This window comes from Oncorhynchus mykiss, chromosome 21, assembly GCF_057628025.1.
Source record: "Oncorhynchus mykiss isolate SJ-2025 chromosome 21, ASM5762802v1, whole genome shotgun sequence".
Taxonomy (NCBI): domain Eukaryota; kingdom Metazoa; phylum Chordata; class Actinopteri; order Salmoniformes; family Salmonidae; genus Oncorhynchus; species Oncorhynchus mykiss.
The window spans coordinates 36743835-36764018 of NC_143042.1; the positions used below are offsets into that span (position 1 = coordinate 36743835).

The 20184-nt window shown below is 39.6% G+C and overlaps 2 protein-coding genes and 1 long non-coding RNA gene across 5 annotated transcripts in view; all 3 read right to left on the reverse strand.

Moving 5' to 3' along the window:
* Positions 1–5403, reverse strand: part of LOC110500465 (adipose-secreted signaling protein) — a 28454-nt gene extending 23051 nt beyond the window's left edge. Inside the window, exon 1 of one of the 2 annotated variants that reach the window (XM_021577850.3) lies at positions 5023–5403. The gene's annotated coding sequence lies outside the window, so the exon portion shown is untranslated. The remainder of the gene's footprint in view (positions 1–5022) is intronic. The other variant, XM_090214553.1, reaches the window with a different exon arrangement.
* A 1230-nt stretch (positions 5404–6633) lies between these two features.
* On the reverse strand, positions 6634–8881 carry LOC149973222 (uncharacterized). The gene is made up of 5 exons (XM_090214554.1): positions 8706–8881; positions 8353–8408; positions 7699–7768; positions 7287–7452; positions 6634–7033 (listed from the first exon to the last, which is right to left on the reverse strand). The coding sequence occupies exons 1-5, from the start codon at positions 8736–8738 to the stop codon at positions 6951–6953; spliced, it is 408 nt and encodes a 135-aa protein (XP_090070680.1). The 5' UTR covers positions 8739–8881; the 3' UTR covers positions 6634–6950.
* Positions 8882–9706: 825 nt separating this feature from the next.
* LOC110500467 (uncharacterized) lies at positions 9707–11899 on the reverse strand. 2 transcript variants are annotated; one of them, XR_016490310.1, is made up of 5 exons: positions 11612–11899; positions 10331–10405; positions 10146–10235; positions 10013–10066; positions 9707–9881 (listed from the first exon to the last, which is right to left on the reverse strand). It is a non-coding gene; the product is annotated as an uncharacterized LOC110500467 (long non-coding RNA). The 2 variants fall into 2 exon arrangements; XR_016490311.1 differs by lacking the exons at positions 9707–9881; positions 10013–10066 and having other exon boundaries at positions 10097–10235; positions 11612–11892.
* Positions 11900–20184: the final 8285 nt, after the last annotated feature.

Below are 20184 nucleotides of genomic sequence, written 5' to 3' on the forward strand. Positions count from 1 at the left end.
CTGGGGGTGGGACAGGTGCCAGGGCATGAAGCACCGCCCAACACAAGTTGTAGTCTTTCAAAAGACAGGAAAACATGTGTATGCTTGAATACTTAGCAATGAATCCATCGATAGGAACAAAAGTCCTCTAATGGCTCTATCGAACAATGAAAACCATATCGTCACCAATCCTATAGTGTGATCAGTATAACAGAGCCTTTGCGAAATGCCACAAAGCAGGACAACATTCATTTAATCAATACACCGGAAGTCATCATAGGGTGTATCATTCAGCGCTCAAAGCGTTGACCTCCCTTCCTCCTAGGTAATTATGTGTGAAACACATCTCAGAGTCCTAGAAATGCCTCAGACATGATGAAAACAAGCTCAGATTCCCACAGGGTGAAATGCCCCTTTAATTTTCTGTACTGCCCAACGATTATAAAGGCGATTCTGATCCAACCATAAATTCATACATTGTGCCCCTGGCCTGAGAGGGTGGAAGTACAATATGTAGCTAGATTTAGAAGGCTAGCTAGCTAATGTTGCCCATGAAAGGAAGTTAGGCTGGCCCCCCGGGTGGCGCAGTGGTTAAGGGTGCAGCGCCAGCTGTGCCATCGGAGTCCCTGGGTTCGCGCTCAGGCTCTGTCGTAACCGGCCGCGACCGGGAGGTCCGTGGGGCGACGCACAATTGGCCTAGCGTCGTCCGGGTTAGGGAGGGCTTGGTCGGTAGGGATGTCCTTGTCTCAAAAAGGAGGTAAAATTTTTAAAGAAAAACAAAAGGAAGTTAGGCTAGCGAGCAAGCGTCTAAGCCAAGTAGCCTAGGACAAAAAGTCAAAGAGTCAGAAACCGTTTTAACAAAATGAAAGAGAGGAGGATGGCATTGGCGTTTCTCTACAAGTAGGGTGAGTCAAAATGTTTTTTTTTTTACTCGCACACACAATATTTAGTTTATTCTGATTGGACACATTTTTTTTGGTATCTTTTAGTTGTCACTGTATAGGTAATTTGATTATGTTGAAGTTGAAATGGTGCTGGAATAGTGAAGGCAGCTCCTGTTTTCTTTGCTCTCCAGTTTTGTGATAAAACACAGGTGTGGTTGAACTCATTCAGCCACCGTCTTCTTATTAGCTCGGCCTTAGTTCACAGGCCTCGCAACCGCAATATATAGGCCTAACAGTCAGTGGTGTAAAGTAAGTAGTCAGTGTACTTAAGTCAAAATGCTTTAAAGTACTACTGAAGTCGTTTTGGGGGGGTATCTGTACTTTACTATTTACAGTGCATTCGGAAAGTATTCAGACCCCTTGACTTTTTCCACATTTTGTTACGTTACAGCCTTATTCGAAAATGTATTAAATTGTTTTTTCCGGTCATCAACCTACTCCATTATGACAAAGAGAAAACAGGGTTTTAGACATTTTTGCAAATGTATTCAAAATAAAAAAACATACCTTATTTACATAATTATTCAGACCCTTTGCTATGAGACTTGAAATTGAGCTCAGGTGCATCCTGTTTCCATTGATCATCCTTGAGATGTAGTGTCACGAATATTACCGAAGGTGACTTCCCTTCTTGTTCGGGTGGCGCTCGGCGGTCGTCGTCGCCGGTCTACTAGCTGCCACCGATCCTTTGTTCTGTGTTCGTTTGGTTTTGTCTAATTGGTTTCACCCGTTTCTTGTTTGGTTATTAGGGTGGGGTTATTTAAGTTCGTTCAGCCCGCTTCTGTTTGTGCCGGCTTGTTCGTCTGTATGTGTTAGAGTGGTTTGTGTTTGCATTTCGGGTTTCTCGCTGTCCTTTAAATTTTTCACATTATTGTTTTCTATTTTTGTTCCTGTGATTTATTCTGGACATTAAAGCGTGTTTTTCCCGCATCCTTTTGCTCTCTGCGCCTGACTCCACACCTATTCACTCATTGAGCGTTACATGTAGAACTTGATTGGAGTCTACCTGTGGTAAATTCAATCGATTGGACATGATTTGGAAAGGCACACACCTGTCTATATAAGGTCCCACAGTTGACAGTGCATGTCAGAGTAAAAACTAAGCCATGAGGAATTGTCTGTAGAGACAGGATTGTGTCGAAGCACAGATCTGGGGAATTGTCCCAAAACAATTCTGCATCATTGAAGGTGCTCAAGAACACAGTGGCCTCCATCATTCTTAAAGGGAAGAAGTTTTGAACCACCAAGACTCTTCCTAGAGCTGGCCGCCCGGCCAAATTGAGCAATCGGGGGAGAAGGGCATTGGTCAGGGAGGTGACCAAGAACACGATGGTCACTGACAGAGCTCATCCCTACTGCCTCTGATCTGGCAGACTCACTGAACAAAAATGCATCGTTTGTCAATTATGTCTGAGTGTTGGGAATGCACCCATGGCTATCTGTAAATTTTAAAAACAAGAAAATGTGCCATCTGCTTTGCTTAATATAAGGAATTTGAAATTTATACTTTTGATACTTATGTATATTTTAGCAATTACATTAACTTTTTATTAACTAGGCAAGTCAGTTAAGAACAAAATTATTATTTACAATGGCGGCCTTTCACTTTTACAACTTTCTATTTGGTATCTACAGTGCCTTGCGAAAGTATTCGGCCCCCTGGAACTTTGCGACCTTTTGCCACATTTCAGGCTTCAAACATAAAGATACAAAACGGTATTTTTTTGTGAAGAATCAACAACAAGTGGGACACAATCATGAAGTGGAACGACATTTATTGGATATTTCAAACTTTTTTAACAAATCAAAAACTGAAAAATTGGGCGTGCAAAATTATTCAGCCCCCTTAAGTTAATACTTTGTAGCGCCACCTTTTGCTGCGATTACAGCTGTAAGTCGCTTGGGGTATGTCTCTATCAGTTTTGCACATCGAGAGACTGAAATGTTTTCCCATTCCTCCTTGCAAAACAGCTCGAGCTCAGTGAGGAGAGCATTTGTGAACAGCATTTGTGAACAGCAGTTTTCAGTTCTTTCCACAGATTCTCGATTGGATTCAGGTCTGGACTTTGACTTGGCCATTCTAACACCTGGATATGTTTATTTTTGAACCATTCCATTGTAGATTTTGCTTTATGTTTTGGATCATTGTCTTGTTGGAAGACAAATCTCCGTCCCAGTCTCAGGTCTTTTGCAGACTCCATCAGGTTTTCTTCCAGAATGGTCCTGTATTTGGCTCCATCCATCTTCCCATCAATTTTAACCATCTTCCCTGTCCCTGCTGAAGAAAAGCAGGCCCAAACCATGATGCTGCCACCACCATGTTTGACAGTGGGGATGGTGTGTTCAGCTGTGTTGCTTTTACGCCAAACATAACGTTTTGCATTGTTGCCAAAAAGTTCAATTTTGGTTTCATCTGACCAGAGCACCTTCTTCCACATGTTTGGTGTGTCTCCCAGGTGGCTTGTGGCAAACTTTAAACAACACTTTTTATGGATATCTTTAAGAAATGGCTTTCTTCTTGCCACTCTTCCATAAAGGCCAGATTTGTGCAATATACGACTGATTGTTGTCCTATGGACAGAGTCTCCCACCTCAGCTGTAGATCTCTGCAGTTCATCCAGAGTGATCATGGGCCTCTTGGCTGCATCTCTGATCAGTCTTCTCCTTGTATGAGCTGAAAGTTTAGAGGGACGGCCAGGTCTTGGTAGATTTGCAGTGGTCTGATACTCCTTCCATTTCAATATTATCGCTTGCACAGTGCTCCTTGGGATGTTTAAAGCTTGGGAAATCTTTTTGTATCCAAATCCGGCTTTAAACTTCTTCACAACAGTATCTCGGACCTGCCTGGTGTGTTCCTTGTTCTTCATGATGCTCTCTGCGCTTTTAACGGACCTCTGAGACTATCACAGTGCAGGTGCATTTATACGGAGACTTGATTACACACAGGTGGATTGTATTTATCATCATTAGTCATTTAGGTCAACATTGGATCATTCAGAGATCCTCACTGAACTTCTGGAGAGAGTTTGCTGCACTGAAAGTAAAGGGGCTGAATAATTTTGCACGCCCAATTTTTCAGTTTTTGATTTGTTAAAAAAGTTTGAAATATCCAATAAATGTTGTTCCACTTCATGATTGTGTCCCACTTGTTGTTGATTCTTCACAAAAAAAATACAGTTTTATATCTTTATGTTTGAAGCCTGAAATGTGGCATAAGGTCGCAAAGTTCAAGGGGGCCGAATACTTTCGCAAGGTATCTATCTATACCTTTACTCAAGTATGACAATTAGGTACTTTTTTTTTTTTTTTACCCCACACACCGCTACTGCTTATAGCTGACTAATACAGTATTCCATTCAAACCAATTGCACAATGAGATAGATGTAGGGCCCAGGACCGAGTTTGGGAAACCCTGGCCTAGAGCAGATGCACTTCAAACACCGACAAGCCTCATTGCGCAAAATAGTATGCCGTATCATCTGGATTTGTATGCAACAAAAGTTCAATATTCACCTTCTGTTATTATTTCTGTCAAGCCGTTTACGCTCACAGTTTGACGCATACATTCGATAAATCCAACGTATGCGCCACATCGAACGAACTGCAGCTGCATCTGCAACGTAATGCTGCAAGGCAAACGCAGCGTTTCATTGGTAATTAATGTAATTCTGGTGTACCAAAATACAAAATTACTGTCGGTGTGTTCGAAGCGTTTAACAAATCACCTACGCTACCAGTGACTATTGTGGGTTCTAAAATGGCTTTCTCTCACTTGAAATAAGTTTAGTCTACTAGTTAACTGAACCTTTTGGTAGATTTACGTAAGTTAATGTACATTTAGTCAACTGCAACAGTAAAAAAAAAAAAAAAACGATTGTGTACAAAGATTAGTTTATAGTCTGATATTTCTATAATATGCGGCTACGTCCTGAAACGAGTTTGCGCTTGCTGTCTTGACACGTGCTGTCTCTTCGGACTTGGAGTTCGACAGTGCTGAGCAAATGGCAACCGTAGAATTACTAATTTAATATTGGATCTCTATGGTAGCAAACTCAGTTTGGAAATAATTATCACCGTATTTTGGTCTCCAAGAACTCACCTTGTAAATTCTGCAATTGAGGTTAAATGCGCATACAGTGCAGTTAGTGTCCTTGTCGGTTGAGTCCAAGTCACTGAGAGACAAAATAATATGGGACCTCAAACAACGAAGAAGGATGAGCGAATAACGCTACTGAGCTACGAATCAACTCCCCTTTCGCCGGATTTCGACCGGTGCCAATTTCCGCATTTGTCACGTGGTTTGCAATCCAATTCAGGAGATAGTAGTAGCTATGATATACAGTAAATTACAGCGTTTGCCTATGTTGTTTATGTATGTATACGACCATACGTTTAATTCACACAAATAAAGTCTACATTAAGAACTGTCAAAGGTGCATCGGTCGATAAAGTCTTTCCAACCACCTACATTAATTGTATTATGTTGCCCCTTTGTGGCTGCTTCTTGTAGCTGACGTGAGGATGTGATTCAGCAATTTGGAGGACAGTGGAAATTGATAAAAACCAACGCGTCTCTAATCTCATCAGAGTTTTATATAGTGATGGGTGGTTCGCGAATATGTAAACACAGCCTGTAGCTGCCAAATAATCTCATCATGTAGGCTATCTGTGCACCCTTTATCTGCGAGTTGTTGGCTAGAGCGCACATGCCAATACCAGAGTGGGCACAATTGCTATATAGCACAACATTTTCAAGGAAACCATTAGTAGAGTTGAAAATATGATGGAATCACATTTAACTTGTATTTTTTATTCGGTACAAATTGTTTTATTTTTAACCATCACTCCTGTGTTCCAATGGCACGTTGTGTTAGCTAATCCAAGTTTATCATTTTAAAAGTCTAATTGATCATTAGAAAACCCTTTTGCAATTATGTTAGCACAGCTGAAAACTGTTGTTCTGATTAAAGAATCAATAAAACTGGCCTTCTTTAGTCTAGTTGAGTATCTGGAGCATTTAACAATTAACATAATTCCATTCAGGTTTTAACATGTTTTGGTCAAATAAAATGTTGTAGTTATTGATGCACAAACAATGTATGAGCTAGGCCTAGGGCCTAACGTTACAGGCTTTCCCCCCCATTGACTAGTTCAAATGGTAGCCTAAACTGCCAGGCGAGGTAAGCTTGTAAGCAGTTAGAAAATAAGTAAATATAGACTCATTTTGAACTAGAAACAAACAATTCTCTAGCATAATTGCATTAGTGTTTAATGTGCTTTGGTAAAAGACAATTACGTTTATGACGCACAAAAATGGCCTATAGGACCCCCATTTTTTTCGCTTGACATTTTATGTCTCAGTAAACACGTGAGTTCGTGAACCACGAGGATGTTCACACAACTTGTAAGTTATTTGAAGTAAGAAATAATATAATTTGGCCTTCTAGGTCTTAGATGTAAGTTGGCTTATTATGAAGTAGGCTAAATTTCAACGTTTCGCTGTGTTAGTGGTCATTTGAAGCCTGGTCTACGACTACACCTTTTTGTCAGGGAACCATGTAGGCATATTAACGTTAGCTCAATATTTTATTCTAATCTAGTTTGCTGTTGTATCCTGATGATTTCTTGCATTAGTTTTAGCTTCTTAAAATGATACGAATTGAATATTCATTGTGATCTTGTAGAATAAGTAGCCTACAATTATCACAAGTCTGGATAAATATCAGTTTTATTGTTAAAAGCAAATAGACAGGACAAAATTGCAGGTAGGCCTAATGGTAAAATGTAATGCTAGCGTCTAGGGCCTCAATAGTTTTTTACAATGTAATGCTAGGGCACCAGCACTCAAAGATTAGCTTATAAAATTGTAGGTAATGATACTATGTAATACCATTTATGTGTAGTGCATCTTATAGCCTTTCTCAGTTTTGACACAAAGATACCAATTTATATTATATTCTGCTTTCTGCAGCTATGATGACACGAACAGTAAGAATAAGTAACACATTTAACTTAGGCTACATACTTTTAACAGGCATGAATGAGGTTGACTGAGTTTCCTCTTCGTAGCTTGTAGTGTTTCACTGTTTTGCTCTCATCCAGCATTTCCCCTGCAAACAGAAGTCATCAAACCAATCTTTTAGAAGCTGTTTTTTATTATTAAAGAAAGACCATTTCCATTCATATCTTAGTATACAATACTTTTACAGCTAAGTGTTTAACTGTGAATTACCTAGCCTATGTAAGATTCTCATGACCTTGTTCTACACCGGTCAACAACAAAACAACAACAATCCATAGGAAATAAACAACTGGCCTACTGCTTTAACTCATAAGGATGCGTCATGTGGATAGATAGCCTACCGTTGTAAACAAGCTTCATTGTGCTGCATTTCTTTCCTGCCTGCTGACATGCATTTTCCAACAGAACTGCTATTCTCTCCAGAGGGAACACGTCTATGTCCATGGTCTTTCCCGCACACCTCACAAGGACATTGAACTTGTCAACATCCTCAATGTTGTCATTGGCCTTAATAAAAAGAGCACACAGATATTTAATAATCAAGAGAAAAACGGGGGTTATAAACAAGTCAGAATATATCATTTTAAAAAGGTTTATGTTGTGGTGGTAATATAAAAACAATAAACCCTTAACTATTTCCCCTAAATGTTAACCCAACCAGCTGCTTTGATTAGGGGGAAACCCCACACACATAAACATAATTTCCTTGAGTTGGTCTTTGTTTCAGTCATATACAGAGTTAAGCCTACTTACACCTAAGGCACTTCGTGATTCCCCCAGGAAATTCCCTGTGTTAGTCTTATCACCTTGTTGCTCTGGTGACCTGGGTGGACAGAAACCGATGTTCACTTTTCAAAGCAATAGTAAAAGAGATAAGGCTTAAACCAGGGTATTTACACACACACACACGTTATGTAAAATGAATTTCCATTCAGTATCCTATTTTCCCTCACCCCTAACCCTAAACCGAACACTTACCCCAACATTAACCCCTAACATCAACCCGTAACCCTAATTCTAACCCTTAACATAAACCCCTACATTTATAATAGCCCTTGTCCTCATTGGGAAATGACTTGGGGGAATTTTAGGTCCCCACAAGGATAGACCCCCCACATTTTAGACGGTCTCCCCTCCCTGTCTGAGCTGTCTAATTGAGGGCCAACATGGCTCTTCCCTGACGGCTGGGAATCCCCTGTGTTATTACCTTGTTGCTCAGGTGACCTGGGTGGGGATAGGGGAAGTTTACTTATAGGGAAAGTGAAAGATAGACAGGAGTGTTTACACTTTGGGGTTTAGGCCAGGTTACCGTAAAGCACTTTGTGATATCTGCTAATGTAAAAAGGGTTTGTAAATTAATTTGATTGACTTGACCAAGGAGAGAGAGATTCTAGGTTCTAGGCTCACCTGTCTGTGTCCTGATAGGTCTCTGTCTGAGTGACAACTGTGATTTCCCCTGAAGACTGGGGCAAAACAGACTAAGTTAGTTCACTCTAATAAGTGAGAAGTAATCATACAGGATTTCCCATTCCCCTTATATTTCCTGATCGTGTATCTCTTTTGAAAAACAACAAATAATGCATTTAAATGTAAGTCTAGCATTTTATGGTTTGGGGAATGCATACATTCATACTTGCGGGCACCTTAAAATTATGAAATTGTGGATGTTCTCTCAGAATTTTGCTAAATAGATTTCAGATTACAGACTAGTTGCCAACAGAAAGGATCTTAGTATGAATAGTCAAATGTAGGTTACTTACCTCTGGGTATAAATAACTGTAGATTCCACCCATTTTGTAAATGTAAGAATCTGTCTGATATAGCTTATTCTTCTACTTAGTCTTCTTCGAAGTTGAATGGTGGTACGCTGCCTCTACCCATTTATATGGCCGAGTGAGCCCTTTATCTCAGTTCAGAAAAGTACAGAACTTTCACTTTCTTTTGGGAAAGCCTGGTCTCATAGACTAGACGCACCATATTAAATGTAAATCCCAAACAGTAGTATGATATGTGACGTTTGGTATGGGTACATAAGACCGATGGTTCCTTAAGGCAAAAATGAAAGTAGTTTGGTCGGGTGTATAACGCGAATGTCTAGCAACCCAAAGGTTGCGAGTTCAAATCTCATCAAGGACAACTTCAGCTAATTAGCAACTTTTCAACTGCTTACTATTTTTTTATAGCTATTTTGCAACTGCTTAGCATGTTAGCTAACCCTTCCCCTAAACCCATTGCCTAGTTAACGTTAGCCAGCTAGCTAACGTTGGCCACCTAGCTAGAATTCATAAAATATCATACGTTTTGCTAATTCGAAACATATTCTATGTTTTGCAAACTCAAAACATAAAATGAAAAGTAATTTGTAACCTGTCATACGAAATGAGTGATAGACACCGACAAATGAATAAATACCATACGAAGCATAACATATAACATAACATAAATAAATGGTGTGCCTCGGATTTACGTACAGAATAATACGAAATGCTCTGGGACCAGGTTGATTTGGAGATTCCCCTGATATTCCTTCCCTGTGATGTCTAAAGACATATAAATTAAGACGTCTTGAGGCATTTAGAGACCTGTCTTACGACTTGTCTTAGAAAATGAAGACGTCTTTAAGACAGTCCATAGAAATACCAATGTCTTGAGACATCCGACTTAAGACATTTCTAGACATTTTAGAATGAGTTGTTTTCATGTTTTATTAGTTATAAATACTAATCACTCACTTTATAACACTTATGCACAGCCATAGCACAAATTGTAGAAATCAAAGTAATCAAGATGATTTATTGACCAAAATATCAATTTCATATGCTATAAAATAACTTTGGGTAAAGGCGGTACAGTGCTCCAAATAAGGCCTATCTTCAAGTCTTTACAGCCAGATAATCATCTCTTGTTTAGGGATCTCAGAGCTGTTCTTCCTTAATCTACAGGAAAATAAACTGTTGTTAGTTATCATATCATAAATACAGCAACGTCAATAACAATACCACCTCTACCCTGCTATTTTTATTGTACCTTTAATTATGAATAGCTCAACTGATGCGGAAAGCCCTACCATTCATGATGGCTTAATGTTTGACACCAGGTAGGACCCCAGCTTTATTCCAGTCTGAAAATAGGAATAATCAGTTAAGTACTCTGTCTGTCTGTTCTCATGGGAAGAAATTAACATTGCATCTGTCATGTGCCTTTTTTTGCAATGCAGTGTATTTGTATTTGCTGGGTGACAGCTGGCCTTGATTGAGTTGAGTTTCTGACATGTCTTCCATCCTTGTATCCTGATTAAAGAGAAATAGGCCCTGTTCATTACACAAAAACGATCAAAGCACGTGAAAAAAAGCAGATACAAACCTCCAGTCATAACATAACTCACCAGCCTATCATGCATAGAGGTCAGCACTCAGATAAGTCCAGTCTACTCACACTGCAACACGTGAGGTTGGCATACCTGACCAATAAAATAAAACAAAAACATTTATAAACGCACCAGCCATTTATCTTTACTTTATTTTAGGGATATATTTGATGTAACATTTAGGTGCCGTCTTCTACACTAACTTTTTCCGCTGATGGCACTGGTGCTAACCAACTTTTTCAGTTGGTGGCACCATCACATGATTTGGTTCAACAATTTTATTTATACAGAAATGTATAATGACCTGGCCTGTGTCCCATAATGTGCCTGTATTCCATACAGAACCATGCTAATAATGACAAGCCATCTTTTAAATTAGCATGCCCTTGTGTTCTTACATTGATTTGGAAAGCAAAGAAAATAGACTGAAAATAATGTGCAAAGTGTATTTATTGCAGATTTCAAAGTGCCATGTGTTATTTTCTGCTAAATCCTCTAGAGGGCAGAATATGAAAAAAAAAACATACTTGAAACTGCAAAAAAAAGATTCTAAGGGGGGAGAAGCACTGTGATTTCCCCGAGTTTTCAGGTTTTCCTTCTCAAACTCACTTAATTTTTCTTTTTTTGAAAAACAACCAAATTAGCGTTCATATTTGTATAACTCTCAGTTGACAGAAATATACAATATGAATGAGCTAATAGCAATTACTATTTATAATTAATCACATCACGGGAGAGCTCACCATTGATCGAAATAATTGAGTAAAACACTTTCTAGAAATCAAAAGTAATAAGTTGATGGTTAGTTTGTGCATGCCGCCATGTTTTTTGTTTGTTCCATCAACCAAAGATAGTAAGAGGAGATGAGTTTGGTCTGTTTATAGTATGCATGTTGAAGGGGGTGTGTCGTCTACGATCATTCACTTCCCTTCATTCACTTCCGTAAGTTTAGCCGAAAGATGAGTGAACCATTCCTCATTATAACATCTTTGGTCTGACAGACGTTTAACATGACACCCAGAATGCATTGTATAATGTCAACAAACATGGTGCCACACATAGCTGGCAAATAACTTAGCCTTAGCTCATTACAATCAGTACAACCTTCAAAAAAGTATTTTACACACATCATAGGTGTCCATTACAATCTATGCAATAATCGGAATGCATTATTTGTCACCAATACTTAAAACCGTGAATAAAACTGTAAATACATTGTGCTCCGTACATACATACATGCATACTGTATGTACCTACAGTAGAAACAACAACATGATAAAAAGAAAATAAGGAACTTACTTTGATAGGAAAGTACACATGTCCAAAGTTGTTATTTGTAAGGAAAACAAAAAGTAAGGCGATGCGAGCGCCAGCCTGAAAATGTTCCAATTCGTGCAAGACAGCACAAATGTCTGCATATTTGATCTGCGCAAACATTGGTGAAGTGCGTGGGCTCTCCTCGAAGAGAAGAGTTTGTCCGGCTCAGTAAAGCCTCAAACATAAATTGTCTGCAATGCTGGAATGGGCTACTTCTATGTGAATTTTATGAGGAGGCGGAACACACCTCAATTCAAACTGTTAGAAAATACAAATCAAATCAGATCAAATTTTATTTGTCACATGCGCCGAATACAACAGGAGATGTTTGTGTACTACAGGAAAAGGAATTTCCTGGTTACAATTTCACCTTACAGTGAAATGCTTACTTACAAGCCCTTAACCAACAATGCTTTAAGAGGGATTTTTTATAATACACGTGTTAAGTAAAAAAATAAGTAACAAATAATTAAACAGTAGCAGTAAAATAACAAGCTATGCTATATAGAGGTTGTACCAGTACAGAGTCAATGTGCTGGTTAGTTGAGGTAATATGTACATGTAGGCAGAGTTAAAGTGACTATGCATAGGTTAAAAACAGTGTAGCAGCAGTATAAAAGAGGGATCGGGGTACCCCTTTGATTAGCTGTTCAGGAGTCTTATTGCTTGGGGGTAGAAGCTGTTAAGAATCCTTTTGGACATCGACTTGGCGCTCCAGTACCGCTTGCCGTGCAGTAGCAGAGAGAACAGTCTATGACTAGGGTGGCTGGAGTCTTTGACCATTTTTAGGGCCTTCTTCTGACACCGCCTGGTATAGCGGTCCTGGATGGCAGGAAGCTTGGCCCCAGTGATGTACTGAACCGTACGCACTACCCTCTGTCGTGCCTTGCGGTCGGAGGCCGAGCAGTTGCCATACCAGGCAGTGATGCAACCAGTCAGGATGCTCTCGATGGTGCAGCTGTTGAACCATTTGAGAGTCTGAAGACAAGTGCCAAGTCTTTTCAGTCTCCTGAGGGGGCCCTCGTGTTGTTAGAACTTGTTAGAAAATAATTTGAAATTGACAAGTTGAAACAGCCTGTTGATAATTAGCAGGCAGCGCGTGTTAACAGTCCTTTTGCATAATAATCACATTTGGAACGGTGAATGCATTCTGACATCACGTGCATAAAAAAACTCATGCTGGGGCAGCGATGTTGGAGATGTTTGGAACTCACGTATATAAAAAGTTTAAGAATAATTTAAAAAATTAATAGGCCTACCCAGTGGCATTATGCATTGCCATTCACATTATTTTTACGGCATTGCCCGATTATATAGACAACATGCTCCTGACAAACAAACTAATAAAGTCTGTCCATGTGGTAGCTAGTCAGTCTCGCCATTTGAGATGTTGAAGAGTTATTGAGGGGTTACTGTATCATGTTTTAAAAACGAGAAAGTGACCAAAAACCTGCTTCCCTTTGTAAGGGAACACTTTGATTGGAAGACCAAGTTACAACCAACATTCAATGTTGTCGAGCTCATAATAACCGTACATGGTTTTACCACACCGAGCGTTAGGAAACAAACCAAAGCCCTTACGTCTCTCATAAAAAACGTATCACTTACATCGCTCATAAAAACTGATCAGAAATGAAGTGACAGATAATTATATTGGATCAGTATAACTTATAAATTGTCTACCATAACTTCAATTACTTTTCAAGAACCAAAGAGCCCAAAGGAAATGTCAGATTTACAAAGTAGGCTGCATCATGATGACTGAATTGCGCATCGCAAATATTCAACCAAGACGTATAACTTTTTTAATAGCTTGTTTGAATAATTGTTTTTGCATTAGCATTTACTGGTAGATATCATAACTTGGAACATCTTACTGCTTTCCTACCCCTGTCGGTCTTCACTCATGCAACAACCAGTTGTTTGAGAGCGCTCTCAGTCCGACAGATTATCTATAGATGATCTTGTGCGTGTGATAAATAATCAACATAACGACAGCGTCGAGAATACATCTGTTTTTTTTATCAATTATGTAGCCTCGATAAATAATTGCCTATGCAGGCTACTGGCGGGGATGATCGACTACCCCATAGGGTTTCCAAAAATGTCCCTGTATGTCGAGCCCTGACACACACAGACAAGGGCATTCCCTTTGCCTCTTCAGAAAGTTGGTATATTTTTGGTTAATTGCACATTACTGTATGAGTAAATCATTGTGATTAAAAAAAGCGAATTGTGAACCAAAATCTAACGTGACCAGGTAACAAGAAATCACTGGCACTATTGCAACCAGTAAAAAAAATGTGTGTCGCACTGCCAAGTCAAACGGTCGCATATGCGACTCAGTGCGTCGCAGTATCGAACCCAGTAGATGTATTCTCTATTTAATAAAACTGCACAAAAAAGACCCGAATTGAAGTCACCTGTTTTTTTTTTGTTTTTTTTGTTGCTTTGGTGCTATTTTCAAAAGTATATGGTGACATTTCAACTCCAAACGGGTAGTACTTGTAACGCAGCCAGTCTTACATTCAAACCTATAATTGTGCATACATCTTTCACCACACAACCATTGATCCAAAATATAAGTATACTATTAAATATAATGTGCACTTTGATTTAATCACCAAAACAGGACATCATTATGTCTTCTCAATTTTGTTATTTTAGCAAACAGTTACTCCAAAAGCAAAAAATGTAAGATGCATATTTCAAAATTGACCTTTAGTATGCTCCAGTACTGTAAATTAGAGTACATTATATTGTTTTTATGTTAGGCAATACACTTGCACTACCCATTAAAGTTGATTGAACATCAAATTTCCATAATTTGTGATCAAATGTGATCAAAACATCTTTCACAATAAAATAAAATGTTATTTGTAGGGTTGCACATTTTGGGGAATACTCAGAGGTGTGAATTAACAGTAAAATATGGACATTTTCAGAAATATATGCAAATTAATATGAATACCATTTAAATGTAGATGTTTTTTGCATCGGATACCATATCATATGGAGACAGAAACATAAACATTTGACCTTATCATAAGTAGACATAATTGCAAATTGTTAAATCCTTCCAATATATATATTTTTTAAACTATTTAGTTACGAATTGAACTAATTAAATTAGTTGACTCTTCACATGGGATGATTTCACTGAACAACAAAAGAAAGAGAATATTGAATGATCCCCAATGATCCATCACATCTCCCAAAAACTTTTTCAACATACATCTGTAAAATGATAGTCTAGAAACTAATGCTTTGGTTGTCTTCCTCTCAGGCTTACATGTCTTCTCCCTGGACCTCCCCAATGTTCCCCTCTTGAACATCAGACTCTGAGGCCTCATCTTCACTATCACTTTCCAACCTTGTTGAGGATGGCTCATTGTCAGGCTCAAAAAGACAAACATTTGCCCAGATGCCACCAATTTTTCAATCCTTGTTGTATTGGTCCGTATGTTGCGTCCTTTGGTGTGTGTGTGTTCCCAAACAAGGACCAGTTGCGCTTTGAGGCAGCTGATGTTGGTGGGATTTGGAGGATGAAGGAGGCAACAGGGGAAAGAGCCTCAGATCCACAAAGTCCCTTCCACCAGGTGGCTGATGAGATATATATTGGCACTACTGCCACAATTCATCTCCATCCCAAAGCCCTTGCTTGGATGTGTACTTCGCCAGACTGCCAAGAACCTTGCCCTCATCCAGGTCAAGGTGGCGAGACACTTTAGTGATGACACCACAGGCCTTGTTGATCTCTGCACCAGACAGGATGCTCTTCCCAGCATACTTGGGGTCCAACATGTACGCTGCGGCGTGTATGGGCTTCAGGCAAAAGTCTTCACGCTTTTTTGATGTATTTCATAACTGCAGTTTCCTCTGCTTGGAGCAACGGTGAAGTGGGCAGGGCAGTACGGATTTCTTCTCTTACATATGCAAGCAGAGTCTGAAGATCAGTCAGGATGGCATTGTCTCCCTCAATCCGTGCAATGGCTACTGCTATAGGTTACAGGAGTTTCAGGCTGCTTACCACTTTCTCCCAAAATAGATCATCCAGGAGGATCCTCTTGATGGGGCTGTCCATATCGGCAGACTGTGATATGGCCATTTCTTGGAGAGACTCCTTCCCCTCCAGGAGACTGTCAAACATGATGACAACACCACCCATACAGGTGTTACTGGGTAGCTTCAATGTGGTGCTCTTATTCTTCTCACTTTGCTTGGTGAGGTAGATTGCTGCTATAACTTGATGACCCATACCTACTGTAACCATTTCCTTGGCTTTCTTGTAGTGTATCCATTGTTTTTCATTGTTTTAAACCTGGTATCGGTATTGAAGTCAAAATTCTGGTATGACAACACTACTACTGGTAGTGGCTTGCCCATTGGCTTTTCTACTCCTGGTTGGCTACAATACAGCTGCCTGATGAACGTTAGCCAGCTAGCTCATTAGCTAGACAACAGAGAACAAGCCACCAACAGCAAAGACAACAAAGATTTTTATAACTAACCCTATCTGTGGAGAGGAGCTGTAGCTAGCTATGGTTGTTAGCTACTAGCTTGCTAGTCAGCTAGCTAGTAAGCTTCTGCAACAAATGGAACTCCCCAGACAAACACTAGCCAGCTAGCTAATGTTAGTTAACTAACTAGCAACTAGGGGTGTGCCGAGTACTCTGACAAAACTAGTATTGTAATAGAGAATTTTCCGAATAGAAGTATAACAAGTTTTTCTTTTTTCTTTTTATTATCCGTGGTCCGAAAAATGTATTTGTAGCTGCCAGCATGCACATCTCTTTCACTCAAACAGTGAAGTGCTGCGTTCTCTAAACAACTATTGCCTAGTTCTTCTGTCTGTAGAGAAACGAGCGGGTATTGGTTGAGCCTGCTGCTCTCCCTCTGCTCTCATTTCCCCTCACTCACTCACTCGTCTCAGGGCACAAGCACATTCCAGGTCAGCCCAAGTCTCAAGAAACACACAGTACAGAGAGATGAAGGGGAGTGTCCTTGTTATGTTCTTAGTGAGCTCCTTCCCTTATTCCGTCAGTTGCCCGGCTAGCTCAGTCGGTAGAGCATGAGACTCTTAATCTCAGGGTCGTGCGTTGAGCTCATAATAACCGTACATGGTTTTACCACACCGAGCGTTAGGAAACAAACCAAAGCACTTACGTCTCTCATAAAAAACGTATCACTTACATCGCTCATAAAAACTGATCAGAAATGAAGTGACAGATAATTATATTGGATCAGTATAAGTTATAAATTGTCTACCATAACTTCAATTACTTTTCAAGAACCAAAGAGCCCAAAGGAAATGTCAGATTTACAAAGTAGGCTGCATCATGATGACTGAATTGCGCATCGCAAATATTCAACCAAGACGTAGAACTTTTTTAATAGCTTGTTTGAATAATTGTTTTTGCATTAGCATTTACTGGTAGATATCATAACTTGGAACATCTTACTGCTTTCCTACCCCTGTCGGTCTTCACTCATGCAACAACCAGTTGTTTGAGAGCGCTCTCAGTCCGACAGATTATCTATAGATTATCTTGTGCGTGTGATAAATAATCAACATAACGACAGCGTCGAGAATACATCTGTTTTTTTTTATCAATTATGTAGCCTCGATAAATAATTGCCTATGCAGGCTACTGGCGGGGATGATCGACTACCCCATAGGGTTTCCAAAAATGTCCCTGTATGTCGAGCCCTGACACACACAGACAAGGGCATTCCCTTTGCCTCTTCAGAAAGTTGGTATATTTTTGGTTAATTGCACATTACTGTATGAGTAAATCATTGTGATTAAAAAAAGCGAATTGTGAACCAAAATCTAACGTGACCAGGTAACAAGAAATCACTGGCACTATTGCAACCAGTAAAAAAAATGTGTGTCGCACTGCCAAGTCAAACGGTCGCATATGCGACTCAGTGCGTCGCAGTATCGAACCCAGTAGATGTATTCTCTATTTAATAAAACTGCACAAAAAAGACCCGAATTGAAGTCACCTGTTTTTTTTTTTTTTTTTTTTGTTGCTTTGGTGCTATTTTCAAAAGTATGTGGTGACATTTCAACTCCAAACGGGTAGTACTTGTAACGCAGCCAGTCTTACATTCAAACCTATAATTGTGCATACATCTTTCACCACACAACCATTGATCCAAAATATAAGTATACTATTAAATATAATGTGCACTTTGATTTAATCACCAAAACAGGACATCATTATGTCTTCTCAATTTTGTTATTTTAGCAACCAGTTACTCCAAAAGCAAAAAATGTAAGATGCATATTTCAAAATTGACCTTTAGTATGCTCCAGTACTGTAAATTAGAGTACATTATATTGTTTTTATGTTAGGCAATACACTTGCACTACCCATTAAAGTTGACTGAACATCAAATTTCCATAATTTGTGATCAAATGTGATCAAAACATCTTTCACAATAAAATAAAATGTTATTTGTAGGGTTGCACATTTTGGGGAATACTCAGAGGTGTGAATTAACAGTAAAATATGGACATTTTCAGAAATATATGCAAATTAATATTAATACCATTTAAATGTAGATGTTTTTTGCATCGGATATATTTACCATATCATATGGAGACAGAAACATAAACATTTGACCTTATCATAAGTAGACATAATTGCAAATTATTAAATCCTTCCAATATATATATTTTTTTAACTATTTAGTTACGAATTGAACTTTAATTAAATGAGTTGACTCTTCACATGGGATGATTTCACTGAACAACAAAATAAAGAGAATATTGAATGATCCCCAATGATCCATCACATCTCCCAAAAACTTTTTCAACATACGTAAACGTAAAATGATAGTCTAGAAACTAATGCTTTGGTTGTCTTCCTCTCAGGCTTCCATGTCTTCTCCCTGGACCTCCTCAATGTCCCCCTCTTGAACATCAGACTCTGAGGCCTCATCTTCACTATCACTTTCCAACCTTGTTGAGGATGGCTCATTGTCAGGCTCAAAAAGACAAAAATATGCCCGGATGCCACCAATTTTTCAATCCTTGTTGTATTGGTCCGTATGTTGTGTCCTTTGGTGTGTGTGTGTTCCCAAACAAGGACCAGTTGCGCTTTGAGGCAGCTGATGTTGGTGGGATTTGGAGGATGAAGGAGGCAACAGGGGAAAGAGCCTCAGATCCACAAAGTCCCTTCCACCAGGTGGCTGATGAGATATATATTGGCACTACTGCCACAATTCATCTCCATCCCAAAGCCCTTGCTTGGAAGTGTACTTCGCCAGACTGCCAAGAACCTTGCCCTCATCCAGGTCAAGGTGGCGAGACACTTTAGTGATGACACCACAGGCCTTGTTGATCTCTGCACCAGACAGGATGCTCTTCCCAGCATACTTGGGGTCCAACATGTACGCTGCGGCGTGTATGGGCTTCAGGCAAAAGTCTTCACGCTTTTTTGATGTATTTCATAACTGCAGTTTCCTCTGCTTGGAGCAACGGTGAAGTGGGCAGGGCAGTACGGATTTCTTCTCTTACATACAGTGCCTTGCGAAAGTATTCGGCCCCCTTGAACTTTGCGACCTTTTGCCACATTTCAGGCTTCAAACATAAAGATATAAAACTGTATTTTTTTGTGAAGAATCAACAACAAGTGGGACACAATCATGAAGTGGAACGACATTTATTGGATATTTCAAACTTTTTTAACAAATCAAAAACTGAAAAATTGGGCGTGCAAAATTATTCAGCCCCCTTAAGTTAATACTTTGTAGCGCCACCTTTTGCTGCGATTACAGCTGTAAGTCGCTTGGGGTATGTCTCTATCAGTTTTGCACATCGAGAGACTGAAATGTTTTCCCATTCCTCCTTGCAAAACAGCTCGAGCTCAGTGAGGTTGGATGGAGAGCATTTGTGAACAGCAGTTTTCAGTTCTTTCCACAGATTCTCGATTGGATTCAGGTCTGGACTTTGACTTGGCCATTCTAACACCTGGATATGTTTATTTTTGAACCATTCCATTGTAGATTTTGCTTTATGTTTTGGATCATTGTCTTGTTGGAAGACAAATCTCCGTCCCAGTCTCAGGTCTTTTGCAGACTCCATCAGGTTTTCTTCCAGAATGGTCCTGTATTTGGCTCCATCCATCTTCCCATCAATTTTAACCATCTTCCCTGTCCCTGCTGAAGAAAAGCAGGCCCAAACCATGATGCTGCCACCACCATGTTTGACAGTGGGGATGGTGTGTTCAGCTGTGTTGCTTTTACGCCAAACATAACGTTTTGCATTGTTGCCAAAAAGTTCAATTTTGGTTTCATCTGACCAGAGCACCTTCTTCCACATGTTTGGTGTGTCTCCCAGGTGGCTTGTGGCAAACTTTAAACGACACTTTTTATGGATATCTTTAAGAAATGGCTTTCTTCTTGCCACTCTTCCATAAAGGCCAGATTTGTGCAATATACGACCGATTGTTGTCCTATGGACAGAGTCTCCCACCTCAGCTGTAGATCTCTGCAGTTCATCCAGAGTGATCATGGGCCTCTTGCCTGCATCTCTGATCAGTCTT